Below are 14,627 nucleotides of genomic sequence, written 5' to 3' on the forward strand. Positions count from 1 at the left end.
AAGTATGGTTATAATGCATTATAGAGATAGGCGTCAAGTAAAGTGTTACCACAAGTTTTTTTGTCCTCGGAGGCCACCGTCACTTTGCCAACGGGAGGGGTGAGTGCGAGCGAGTGAGCGCTGCAATCTAGAATCTGAACGCTAGATATCACCGGTTTACCCCCATTTTACACACTGGACCTTTAATGAAAAACTGCAAAATAAAGTTAAAAAAAAAAGAAAAGAAATGGAACCAAAAGAACTCGATCTGCGTCACCTATCTTTAAAAGAAAAAAAATCCTTGTTCATTTTGTCATTTTGACTTCAATCCTATCTCCCCACTGTTGGCGACTTCCATCCAGCTTCCTCCTCTGCCTGTGACTCACCCTGCATATTATGATTAATTGTGGGACTAATAGCCTGAACACCACAATCAATCACATGTGAAACGCTGTTGTAAAAGCGTCTGTGAGGCTAATGAGGAGCTGCTCAGCGGGAGCTCCTCACTGTTCTGTGTAGGCAGCGGCTGAAAGAGAGGGAAAAGTGTCGCCGCCGTCTTTGTCGGAGTCTAATGGCCGTCACTTAGTGAGCTGCATACCGCTGACTGCCTGTCACATTACACGAGCCCCCGCTGTTTACCGTTGTGTACTCCATCCACTCGCTCGCATGCCAATTAATTACCATGTGCGGTTGCGGAGCAGAGGTGACCTTATGTGAGAGGCTCCATTTGTTTTCGACAAGCTTCGGTTTACCCCGACCTAATTAATTTTACTGAGTCATTATCTAAATCGATTACTGACACAATGATTCATAATTACACTGAAATATTACATCTCTGGAGTATTCGTGTAATTTCTGCAAGATTTACAAAGACACGAGGATTTGAAGAATTGTGATGCTCACAAAGATGAATTTAAAGTGGTTTTACAAACAACATCTGTCTGGAATTAAAAACACTATTACAATTTAATGTGCGACTGCAGCAATACAGGGGCCTAATGTGAACTGTCGAATGTGAGGAGAATACTTTGAGATTTAATTACTGGAATACGCTAATATAAAATATTAAAGGGATAGTTCACCCAAAATTCAAATTTCATTCTCATATGTAATGTCCCTCTTGCATTGAAGCCCCTAAATGAGAAATTGTTCCGAAAAAAATTAAATAAGTTTATGTTTTAAGCTTGTTTGTAGCGGAAGCTCCCAGTGTCTCAGTTCACTGCTCTTCCTGTGTCAGTGCAAATCTCACATGATTTGCACTGACTGGCGGAACAATTTCTCATGTCGGGGCTTCAATACAAGAGGGACATTACAGACGAGCAGTGTGGAGGTATTTGGATGTTTTTTGGTGTGTCTTTTTGGATGAAGAAAGTTGGTATCCATTGACAACCATTATATGGACAAATACTGCTGCGCGGACCCCCCCCCCCCCCCCCGTAACTCAGAGAAGGCACGAAGGACTCTGAAAATCCTCACAGCTCTAAGGGTGTATTCACACATGTTTAGTGCGCACCAAATGTTAAAATGATACATTGTTTCATTTTTCAGTTAGTGCGGTTGCGTTCACACCTGCTTTTTGTCACTCGGGACCAAACTTGGAGAACGTCATGTCTCCATGACTACCGGCTGAAATCTGGAAGCGCTGATTGATAAAACTTTCATGATGGAGACTCCAGTAGGGCCGGTTGTTAGTAGCTCTGGTCATTTATTTCTATATTGTTTGCATGTACAGTATAACTCTGTTTGGTACTTCCGACTGTGTTCCGGTTGCGTTCACCCAGCTCAGTCCCGTTAGTTCCCGGTTAAACGTTAAACACGGACGGACCTCTGCTGCTGCAGCTCGGTAATCAGCTGTTCCGCGGACCTGAGGGACGGACCCGCCGACCTGTCCGGTGTCTGAGTGGACTCAGCGGACACACACCGACCGGCTGCCCCGCTGCTGCTGCTGCTGCTTCGTTTGTGGGGACAGAGCTCCGCAGCACCGGAGCACCGGGCGGTCTCCCCGCTGCGTTAACCCGTTGTCAGTGACTACGGGAGCCCTTTTAGCTCAAACTTGTTGAGTTTGCCTGGCAGTTGGCTCGCACCAGAGTGCGGTTGCTTTCACACCTAAACTAGTGCGCACCAGAGTTCGGCTGGAGCCGAACCGAGACCACCTCCTCAGGCCGCACTAGTTTTGGTGCATTAGAGTGCGATGTGCTTTCACACCAACCCAAACTGGACCAAATTTAGTGCGCACTAACACTGCAGGTGTGAATACACCCTTAGTCGACATGAGGGTGAGTAGATAATAGGGGTTGCACAGACTAGTCGACTAATCGACTAGTCGACTTTACTGCTCCACAATGACGTTTTCAGCTTGACGTCGACTAGTCGCTGATCATGCGACAGTCCAAGAGCAGCGGCTTGAAACAACAGCTGAGTGCGCTGAATGAAAAAAATACGAGCGCCGTCAAGCTGGATGGAACGAGCGCGTACCAGACAGGAAGTCGGGCACAGAAAAGGCGAGAGAATCCGGTCAATTTTCAAAATAAAATAAATGATGATTAGTTTGATTGTCCGTCTATAAATATTTATCAGTTGCGTCTGCACCCGAGACACACATCCATACATACAGCGCTAGAGACAGACCTGTGTGTGTGTGTGGAAAACCGAGTAGCCAGACGGGTTGATGTTTGACCGGCGCGGAGAGAGCAGGAGAAGCTGCTGCCTGCGAGACGCCAAGCGCCTGTGAGGCGCTGCGCTTCCGCGGGCAGTGTGTCCGGCTGCCGGCAATTTAAAAAAACAAACAACTCCGCTCATATCGACAGCTTTACGTCGCGCACAACAACAACAACCAACAACAGCAACAACCAACCAGGAAAAAAAGCTGTGAGTGAAACTGTGAGTGAGCAGGACTGTGATGGTGACGAGGCCTGTGTGTCGTTTTCCTCCCTACGTAATTGTTTAATGGACAGTAGCTACAGTATTATCTTTTGCACTTGTAGGCTATAGGAGTGTATGTTACAAAAAAACAAACTGATTTACAGTTTGTTGTTTATAAAGCTGCTGTTCTGTGGACTAATTTCTGTGCATGAGCGTCAGTCAGTGAATACAGACTGTTGCAAAGCATTTCCCTCCTCCTGTGATTTTAGTTATGATGGGAAATATGAATGACGTCATCAGCGACTAGTCGACGTCGACTCGACTTTCATAACATTAGAGTCGACTTTAAAAAATCTGAAGTCGTGCAACCCCTAGTAGATAATGAGTGAAATTTGAAGTTTGGGTGAACTATCCCTTTAAATGTTGACATTTTCAAGGGCTCAGAAACATAACATCATGTCATATGACTGGAGACGAGTTCAGTAAAGGACAACCAGCTCAACAGCTCAGCTCAGGTCACATGCGATAACAACAAACAAACACACACGGGTTTTAAAAGGTCACACACACCTCATGCGACAGATGAAGGAGCGCCGGGAGCCCATGCACATCCTCATGGAGGACTGCTGTCCTTCCTTCTTCACTGTTCCCGTCTTCAGGTCCAGGATCCGTCCTGTCGACACACAAACAGCAGCTCAGGTCAACACAAGGCAAACAGAGTCATGATGTCAGTCAAAGAAGACTCTTAGGGGTGGGAGAAAAAATCAATTCACATATATATCGCAATATCTTTTTTGACGATTTTTAAATAGATTTTTTTTTTTTTATCGATTTTTTTTTGGGGGGGGGGGTTGAATTTTTTTTTAATATTGTGCAATGTGCATTTGTTAGCCTTTTTTACATACAGAGAGTACAGGTTTTGAAAAGGGTTTAAGTTCACTTTATGATGGAGTTACTGTAATTTATAGGCTCCTACAGTGTTTGTGTGCAGATAAATGTTAAAAATGCAGACTAAAAATTGAGAGAATCGGCAATATCGTAGAATCGCAATTTAAATCGAATTGCCATCCAAAAATCGTAGAAGAATCGAATCGGGAGAAAAGCATATCGTCCCAGCCCTAAGACTCATTCACATCAAACAGCCTGTTGGTTTTTAAAAATCTGTCTTCTCAAACTAAAAAAAGTGAAGATGGAAGTGAAAATGGTGCTGCGTGTGCTCAATAAGCCGGGAGGATAAACAGACTCATTCATCCGCTCTGTGATCAAAGCTCAACAATTATTTTTTTTGCCACGGAGTCAGGAACAAAGGAGGGAGGAAAGAGGAGAAAACTTTCAAACCAGGAACGTGGAGCGTTATCTTCTCACTCATCTGCATCACATCATCATCATCATCATCATGAAGTGAAGACACTGAGTTGATTCTAATGTCAGACAGCACTGGCTGTGCTTTCACCTCTTTGATTGGCTGCTTGAAATATTTCTGGAAATGATCAGTTTTTCTCTTGATGAAAAAAACACAATGACATTCTGTTGAGATTTTACAGTCGCTCTTCATTCCTCATATGAGAAACTCATGAGCACTTGCGCACATTTTACATGCTTTTCATTCTTTGTTTTTTTTTATCATTTTCATATGATCTTGTTATTTTACCGCTCTCCACCAGACGGCATCATGGTCGTCATTTGGAGGAAATACATGCAATTAGGGATGTCACGATTATACATTTTCTTGATACGATTATTGCCAGAGAAATAATCACGGTACTACGATTATTATGCATTAATTAATTTTACAACACTATGAATGTGTAAAATCAAATATAGTCAAAATATAATTACATTACTCATTGTTTACACAAAATATTTCAAGTATCTATATGACCAATTCTTAATCCCCAGGGGAAATGTTTGAAATATTCAGGTCATCTATAGGTTATCTATACCAAATGTTTGCATTTATTTTAATCGTTTTTTGTTTTGTTTAGGTTTTTTTTTTTTTATTAAAAATGAGACGCTAACATTTAAATTCCTACCAATTCAATGTTACGTTAGTTAAATGGACCAATATCTGTGCATTTACCATTATTTTTGTGCATATCTGCCAATAAGGTTCCAACATCAAATTTTTGTGAAAGTAACGGTATTTGGGAATGTTTACGATTAAATAATTGTGGCATTTAATACCACGATTAATTGTGAAAACAAGTAATCGTGACATCCCTACATGCAATTTCCCATAGATGGCGCTGAGAAGTTTCTGAATCTGAAAAACCTGGCATTCAAAGGGTTAAAATCTTTAACAAAATGATTAACATTTGATGTGCGTGATTAGGACTGATGTTGGTTTAAAGGTTAAGCTTAAAAACGTTGGAAATAATATGTGTGATATTTTTCAAAGCTACCTTATGAAAAGCGCATTCTTTGTGCTTTGTGTTATGAGTGTGAGTATTTGACACTGCGCAAAAAAAAATCAGTGTTGCTAAAAATCATTGATGTATCCTAGGCTGTAATAATGTAATAATGTAATTAAAAAAATCTACTTTTCAGTTTCATTTTGTCTGTTTTTTTCATCTGAAAACATGGCACCTTCATGGCAAAAACCTGATATTCAAAGGGTTAAAGGGATAGTTCACCCAAAATTCAAATTTCACTCATTATCTACTCACCCTCATGTCGACTAAGAGCTGTGAGAATTTTCAGAGTCCTCCGTTCCTTCTCTGAGTTACGGGGGGGTCCGCGCAGCAGTATTTGTCCATATAATGGTTGTCAATGGATACCAACTTTCTTCGTTCAAAAAGACACACCAAAAAACATCCAAATACCTCCATACTGCTCGTCTGTAATGTCTCTCTTGTATTGAAGCCCCGACATGAGAAATTGTTCCGCCGGTCAGTGCAAATCACGAGAGATTTGCACTGACACAGGAAGAGCAGTGAACTGAGACACTGGGAGCTTCCACTACAAACAAGCTTAAAATGTATAGTTTTTTTTTTCGGAACAATTTCTCATGTCGGGGCTTCAATACAAGAGGGACATTACAGACGAGCAGTATGGAGGTATTTGGATGTTTTTTGGTGTGTCTTTTTGGACGAAGAAAGTTGGTATCCATTGACAACCATTATATGGACAAATACTGCTGCGCGGACCCCCCCGTAACTCAGACAAGGAACGGAAATTTGAATTTTGGGTGAACTATCCCTTTAAAATCTTGTATCAGTATTTCAGTATCAACAAATTAGGTCAAATGAAGGTGAAAAAAATGAGCTCAAAAATAGAATATAATGTTAATGAATAATGTTTTTATAGCTTGCTATAAAAACACATTTTTCTGTGCTTAGCAGTGAGAGTGTGACTAATATTAGAACGGGCCCTAAGGGTTAAGCACATTCTCGAAGTGCCGACCGTATGAGGATTAAGAGGGCTAAAGATAATTTTCTCAACGTCATGGCATAGCTCAACAGCAGACGAGCCAAAGTGGAAGTATAACAATTCACACAAAAATCTTATTTCACAATATCACAGTATCAGTGTGTTTGTGCAACAGAGTCCAGTTGCTGGGGGAAAAAAAACAAAAAAAACTATTGCTCAATGTCTCCTCTGAGCATGAATTCACATACATCAGTGTTATTCTATGATATTTTATCAAAAGGCATAATATGGTGTTTTGATGAACTGCAATAAAAGGCCCCTGGGCACCATTTACCAGACTGTGACTAACAGCAGTGTGCCTTTTGTGTGATCTAAGTGCACAGTAATTTCCTCATATTTACTGGCATTGAAAAGCGAGATGAAAAGAGAAATTCCTGTGAAGGCCCAGAGAAACAGCTGATCCTGGAGCTGCCAGAGAAAAGCTACTGAGGTCACAGCGACAGGCCGTTCAGACTCTGAATTTGGTGCTCACATTTTAAAACTGTCAATATTTTGTATGGGGCTGGTGACAGTGTAACTTAATTAATAATAACCCGTAATCATTTCTTAACCACGCTTGTCGTGGATTCAATCAGAGCTTAACTCCAAAACAAATTTGCACAGCCCCATCCAGACTCAACCCAATTCAAAATACTTAAACAGAGGAATAGTAATGCATTACAAATTAGTAATTAGTAGTAATTTCCCAACAGAAGATGGCTTTAGAGCTCCTATGTTGAGTTTGTGGAAGATGGAGAATAAAAGAGGTGAGCGGCTCGGCCTCGGTGCTCCGGTATAAACTGCACGGTCTCCATCATCATCAGTAAAAGCGGACTGATCCGTTCCAGATGGAAAAGGAATTCTCAGCATCTCGAAAATATGAAGCTGAGGAGAACTTCACATGCAAACACACAACTGTGATCAAGCGGACGCAGATTGAGGAAACGGGGCTAATGACCGCGCTAACATGTAACAGACAGGATGACATCATCATCAGCAGCAGTTTGTCAAAAAAACGCAGGAAACAAAGTCTTCTCACTGGAGCATGACTCTGCATTAGAGGGTCTTAGAAGGTTTATATTATTCACATGTTTGTCCAAACAGTCCGCAGGTGGTTTTAACAAGGAGAAGATGCAGTAAATCCAACAACCGAGGGTGTTAAGTTGGCAACGCTGCCCGTAAACACCGTGGGGAAACTCCAGCGCTACGCAAGTCGATCGGTGGACCAACAGTGGTGCAGCAGGTGGCACGGCCTCACTTCAGTCTGCAACGTCCGTGTTTATGCAGAAGTCTTGTAAAGCAGGATTAATGTGATGATGCTCTCCGGTCTCTGTCAGCTACTCCCACGCAGCACGCACTTTGGAAAAGTCCAGATTTAACAAATTCCGAAGTGATTCTCAGTTTATTTGGCTCTTTATTCAGATGTGAGAAAACATTAGTTCTAATAAAACAGAAGAGCTGAGTCACCTCTATTGTGTACTTTCCACCTCCACTAGCTGACCTGAAAACAGCTTCTCGGTCCAAAACCCCAGCGTCACTGTTATTAGTGGTCGTTTTTGATTTGGTAGGTTAACTATATTTATTAATGGTAACCTACAAGACACTGTTCTAAATCCCAGGGAGGAGGGGGGTGGATGGGTCGGGCATGTCTCTATTTTCTTTTCTCTTTTTGTGAAATTCATGTTACTGTACATTTTCTGTGTTGCAAATCTATATTAATTACAAAAAAATTACCACAAAAAATTATGCATAAGTTTTGCTATTGTGTAGCTAATGTTAGCACTAACAGCTGTTTACTTACCATGTACAGTATGTGTTCAGTATTACATGTAACAGCAGTTCAGTGCTTGTGTCTATCTCCATCATTCCTACTGAGATGAGACAGGAGCATCTTGTTACTGCGTCACTGCAGCATCCAGGCTAGTCTGAAAAGGCTGTGCTGCTCACAGGAAGTATTTTAACTTAAAGGGATAGTTCAACATTTTGGCAAATTGGCAAATTGGCCCATAGCCATAATCCCTAGTCTTAGGAGTAGGTTCGGTACCTTTAATTGTCGGTGCAAGCTGTTTTTAGAACAGTGGGCCAGAGCTGCGAGCTGCTGCTGAGCGGCTGAGTTGTTAGATTGTGTATTTGATGAGTTTGATGAGGGAAAGCAAGACATTCCATTAGCCTCCGTAGCGTAGCTCTGAGCAGCTCGCGGCTCTGCTCGGCCGTTCTAAAAACAGCTTGCACCGACAATTAAAGGTAACAAACCTACTCCTAAAACTATAGCGATTATGGAAATAGGCCAACTTGCCAAAATGTTGAACTATCCCTTTAATGTTGTCAATGAAACAACATCTGAAGTTCATGGCATGTCAAAAACAGCCATGTAAATGCATTGTAATGCAGATTAAAGTGTTGCACTGGGTGACACATTTCTCATTATGGGGAATACGGGTGTTGTGGTTAATTTAGAAACAGCTCCAGAGACTCATGACTTCCACATCTTCTGAGCAGACAGAGGCCCAGGCAGCACTACTTGGCTGGCCTGTTGGACTCATATCACCACGGTTTAAAATTAGCACCCGTTGCACGCCAAATGCGTGTAAAAATGTGTTTTGGCGAGGAAAATAATTAGGTCATTTGCCATTGGCAGGCTGCTGGAACATGCCTCCTTCACTAGGCTATATAACTTTCATTACAAATGCCAAACAAGAAAAACGGACATAGTTAAAAGCTACAGCAGATGTAGATCACATTTTGAATTTCAAAGTTGTCCCTTCCTGTCCACTGTCATTGGAAATGAAAAAATGTATCAAGTTATTTGCAACAACGTTAGTGTTCAGTCAGTCAGTCAGTGTGAAGAAGTGGTCAGAAGCTAACAACATTAATTTGTAGTAACATGGTTGGTTGTGTATGTGGTGACAGATTGCAGGAGTAAATAATAGTTGCCATGGTTATCGTCGGGGAAGGTGAGGGTTACGGCTGAAAAATGGATCCGTTTTTTGTATAATGTTTAGTTTAAGCTTTCTGCTGTTTTGAATGCAATACTATTGATAAAGTGTCTATTGTCATACATATTCCTATCATTTCATAACCTCATTTTAAGCCTAAACCACATTTGGTAACACTTTATGATAAGTACACACTATTAAGCATTACTTAACCATTAATAAACACTGATTCTTCAATTATAACGCATGAATACTCATTAGTATGTAGTTTATAAATACAGTTAGTGCTTATCATATAGTGTTTATAAACTACATAGTAGTGAGTATTTATGTGTTCTAAATGATGAATTCAGTATTTAATGCTTAAAGGATCCATCACCTGGTATTTATATTGGTTTCAGGTGTTGAAAGGGTCTTGAATGCACATTTTTGAGAAATAATATGCAACATTCACCTTTATTTTAATAGACACTTCATCAATAGTATTGCATTCAAAACAGCAGAAAGTTTAAACTAAATATTATACAAAAAACTGATCAATTTTCAAAGTGTTACCCCACATTTTGATGGTTTTTGTTTAGTGTGATGTTAAGGTGGCCACCTAACTACAGTATAAAGCACTGGAGGAAACACTGCTGTTTTTAATGAGATCAGTGGCTGGTAAAAACATATTAAGGCCGGTAAATATTCCACACCTTATCTGCCATTGGCAGGTCGGTCAAAAAGATCAATTTATCCCCTGCATATCAAACTTCAAACTGGACGGATGTTCTTTTGAGAAGTCTGCAACGTCCGATACTGAGTCAGATCAATATGATGAAAGTATGAATGCACATCTGATGCACCAAAAAGTAAGTGACGTGTTTGCGAATATACAACAGGAAGAGGAGAGGAAGAGAGTAACAGCTGGCACCGGTGTTAGCCCATCAACTTCTCTGTCTGTGCATCAGTGCAGCACCGTAGCTCACTGATGCTTTCATAGTGTTTGGACAGTGATGGTGCTTCCTGGTCCATGGACAAAGAGACTTAGAGATCTACCACTAAATGATGTGTACTTGTAAGCGCCGACTGCTCTGCTCTCCTTTGAATATCAGTATATTTACAGGGCAATTAAAGGGATAGTTCACCCAAAATTCAAGTTTCAGAGTTATCCGTGGCTTCTCTGAGTTACAGGGGGTCTCGGCGTTGCAGTACATGTCCATATAACGGTTGCAAATGGATACCAACTGTCTTTGTAACAAAAAGACACACCAAAAAACATCCAAAGCTCCTCTTCCAAGTTCGTCCAAATTTGACGAACTGGGAAGAGGAGCTTCGAGAAGCTTCTGCTACAAAACAAGCTTGAAATATAGACTTATTACATTTTTTTCGGGACAATTTCGCATTTCGGGGCTTCACTACAAGACGGACATTACATACGAGCAGCATGGAGGTATTTGGATGTTTTTTGGTGTGTCTTTTTGTTACGAAGACAGTTGGTATCCATTTGCAACCGTTATATGGACATGCACTGCTACGCCGAGACCCCCTGTAACTCAGAGAAGCCACGGATACATTTTAATTTTGGGTGAACTACCCCTTTAACACCAATCCAATGAAACAGGAACCAAATAAAGTACTTCAGTTTTCCTTTTTCCAGCTCTCTTGGGAACATGTAAACTGATCTCCTCTATTGCCAACAGTTGTGCAGTCAGTGTGTCACTATGACTTATGACTGAATCACGACTCCATATGACACATCACGGCTACATAACCCTCTCTTCTGCACGGCTTCACACACCCCAGCGTCATATTTTGTATTTTGTTACTTGATCACCTGTCATCCGCTGTGGCATTGATGTAGTGATGTGACATAGGATCGGGAGACTGCACAGCATGCTTTACTTTGAAAGCTCCATGCCGTTCCTGTGTCCGACTTCCCGTCCGGCTAGATCACGTCTGTGCAGCTTGACGTGCCTTCCGTCAAAAAAAAAAAAAAAGACTCGGTGTCGCTGCCCCTGCTGGAAACCAGGGGTAATAAAGTTTTTATAATCGTTACTGACAGTGGTGTGTTTTTTTTTCTTCACACCAGGGAATGAACAGCCTTTCAAACTGAGAGTGGTGCTCACTTTCCTGGCTGTGGAGGTGTCGGTAGGTCCATTCTCACACTCTCTTTTAGTTAATTTCATCTAACCTCACAGAGAGAGCTGCCGAGCCACAAAAACAATGTCATGAAAGCTGTAAACGCAGGCCACTGAAGTGAGAACAGGGCCTGTTTGAGCTCCAGAAAAATGAAGCAAATATCAAACGCTGGGAAAATCACAGACCACCGCAAACTCTCTGCCCTCAAAAGATTCCAAAACTCTAACTCACTTATTATTCCCAGAGCGAATTACAGACAGCAACAACTGCTTCGAAGGAAACAATCACTTGTTCCACTTCTTGCTCGTTTATGTTGTTCAGTCCTTCCACAACGAGTCGCTGGAAAAACACACACAGTCCCTGAGCAGGCGCACAACAAAGTTCAAACAGTGAAGCAGCAGAGGAGAGCAGAGCAGAGCAGAGCAGAGCAGAGCAGAGCCTCCAGAACATACTGCTTTGGTTCCACTGAATGAAACTTAACTCTGAGAAGAGCCGGGACTTCAAAGGCTTCATCAGGGAGGGGGGGGGGGGCTTGTGTATGGGTTCGTGCTCATGAGTGTATTTTCATCTGTCACAGCTCTACATGGAGATTACTGTGTTATGTGGATTTGACTGGCCTGCTGGGTATTCAGGGAGGTTGAGAGTGGGCCCTCCGGGGTCAGACGGACGGGCGGACGGACAGATAGAGACGCAGAGGCTCCGCTGAGATGCTGAGATGCTGCGGAGCCTCCGGAGCCTCCGGAGCAGCGTGGAGCAGGAAGGGATTAACAAGGCAGGGTTGCCCTCTAGTGAGCACAATGGGCATGTCTCACAATCTTATATTTATAAGTTCAGCCTTTGAACACAGTGGTGAAGCTGCAATTATCATGTAACATAAAAACATAAAAGAGTATGTCTAAACCTGGAATGGCCTTAGTGTATAAATATATATATATATATATAGCCTGGGTAAAACTAGTAGAGGCTGAGACCTCACTGGATCCTCCACTTCCATTTGTTCTCAGAGCAGCCTCATCTCACTGTAAACATCTCATACAGCCTTTCAAATGGTTTTCAACATTTTTGCAAATTCGCCCATTGCCATAATCCCTATAGTTGGAGTAGGTTTAATTGCCGGTGCAAGCTGTTTTTAGATCAGTGGGGCAGAGACGTAAGCTCTGCACAGCATGCAATATTTCCGGCTTTCCGCTATGAAGGAGATAAGGTGTGCGGACTCAGTGTTGACTTTTAAATCTCTTCTTAAAGGGACAACGAGGAGTTTTGGAAAAGCGAAGCGTTTTCACACTCCATTTATGAGCCTCCGCGCACCGTGAAATTCTTTGACCGGCGCAAGACAGACGCATGTTTTCATTCATTAAGAATTAAATTCAGAGGTTCGAAGGCGATCACATACCGTCGTAGTTCCGACCACAAACGGCGATTCGGCGGCGTTATTCTCATGACTCGCTGCGAAACCTAAAGTAAGGAAACGCTGGTCGGCTCGCCCAGCATTTTTGCCACCACTAATAATAACAAAATAACAATAGAGACAAAACGATATATTTATCGAAAATGGAGCCATTAACAAGTGTGGGTAACGTAGATTCATCCACATTAATATGAGACTTTTTTATTGTCGCTGAATTCTTCGTTCTGCTGCTGGAGAAACTCCTCGTTGTCCCTTTAAAACCCACTTTTACAGACTTGCTTTTATGTGATGTCATCCTTTTCTTCCATCATCATCATCATCATCCATTTTTTTCTCACAGTTTTACTCAGACGCTCTTTCTTTGATTTCACACCTTTAACTCTTTTCTCCCATCTTTTCTTATATCATTGTATCTTTTTTATCATGTATACCCCCCCTTATTTTAACTGCATCCTGTATTTTAATTTGAGGAAACAGGGGTCTCAATTTGTTGTTGGGTTATTGTACAGTATTACCTGTGTTGCTGTATCTCTTATGGTTTAATGGCATTTGTGACTTGCCTCATATATGTTGTTTTGTGAAGCACTTTGTAAACGTGCTATAAAAATAAAGTTATTATTATATATTGTTTTAATTTATATTGCATTTCAGTGTAGGAGTCTTGATGCACCCTCAGGGGTTAAACTGGGCCTGCGCTCCGTCTCCTTCGATATGACAAGACTTTGCTTTTCATCATCATGCAAAATGTACAAAATACTCTTGCTTTACTGTGCAGACATAAGAAATCCACAGAACTGATAACAAGAATGGTCACTAGAGTGCATGAGAGGACCAGACAGTAGCTGCAGCAGCAGGAACTTATTCAGATCACTGGAAAAGTGAGAATTGATTTATGATATACAATATTTGAAGCTGAATAAGTTTTCTTTCTGTGATCATAGTTCTAGACTTTTTCAGGAAAAAGCACAGTTGGAAACTTTTCATTAAATCTGGGTGCATTCCTTTACCACTGAGCCCCTCCCAGGGTCCTGGCACATTAACATACTTTACATGGACGTGTGATGGAATTGAACCTGATGTGATGACTAAAAATGTCTGACCTGAAAAGGAGGTTAGCGTCTCTCTGGTTCCCTCAGGGGCCACCGTATTTTTACTTTGTCTTGGATTACAGAAAATGAATGAACCCTACTGAACTCTAAAATGAGCACTAATGAAGCACATCATGATGCTTCAATCCTAAATACTAAACGCAGAAATAAAATGCTCACCACTAAACTATAACTTGCAGGCTGATTTCACTCTGAGCTCTTCTACAGCCTGAGTTTGAGTATAAAACAGGACGAGGCTGCACTTGATTCTCTCTGGAGGTATTACATTAACAGGTATATTTGTTTTAAAACCAAGCCCCTTGGTGATTTAAACCAAAGCAGAAAAAAAGTCCAACACTGAGCTGGAGGAGAAGTATCAGTGCCAGCTCTCTCTCTCTACCTGTCATGGAGTTTTCCGAGGTGCTGAGCTGCTCCCTCAGCTTGTCCACGTCGTCGGGGTGAACCTGTTCGTACAGAGTGCTGCCGAACCATTCCGACTGGGGGTGGTTCAGCACCGGCGTCACCGAGTCCGACACGTAGATCACCCGGCCCGTCTCCGCGGCAACCACGAACAGGAAGCCGTCGGCCGCCTCCAGAATCAGATGCTTGAGTTCCTATGGGGAGTACAAAAGATACATTAGGTGCATCAGGAGCTGTAGGTGGACTGTGTTTATGATCAGCTGTATGTGGTTCTACATTCATCGATGAAGGCATTCACTGGTTTATGGTTCTAATGAAACGGAGTATGTCCCTCCTCTGTTTCCAAAACAATTCACATCCACACCAAAAATCTGTCCACATGTAAACACAAAAAACGCAATTAAA

General features: G+C 41.8%; 1 protein-coding gene across 1 annotated transcript in view; it reads right to left on the minus strand.

The window, feature by feature from the left end:
* Positions 1 to 14,627, minus strand: part of arnt2 (aryl-hydrocarbon receptor nuclear translocator 2) — a 108,627-nt gene that overhangs the window by 64,236 nt on the left and 29,764 nt on the right. Inside the window, exons 5-6 of the mRNA XM_083995467.1 lie at positions 14,203 to 14,416; positions 3,412 to 3,514 (exon numbers count right to left, since the gene is read on the minus strand). Coding sequence (XP_083851593.1) covers positions 3,412 to 3,514; positions 14,203 to 14,416 — 317 coding nt within the window. The remainder of the gene's footprint in view (positions 1 to 3,411; positions 3,515 to 14,202; positions 14,417 to 14,627) is intronic.

Source organism: Trachurus trachurus (assembly GCF_905171665.1).
Source record: "Trachurus trachurus genome assembly, chromosome: 3".
Classification (NCBI taxonomy): Eukaryota; Metazoa; Chordata; class Actinopteri; order Carangiformes; family Carangidae; genus Trachurus; species Trachurus trachurus.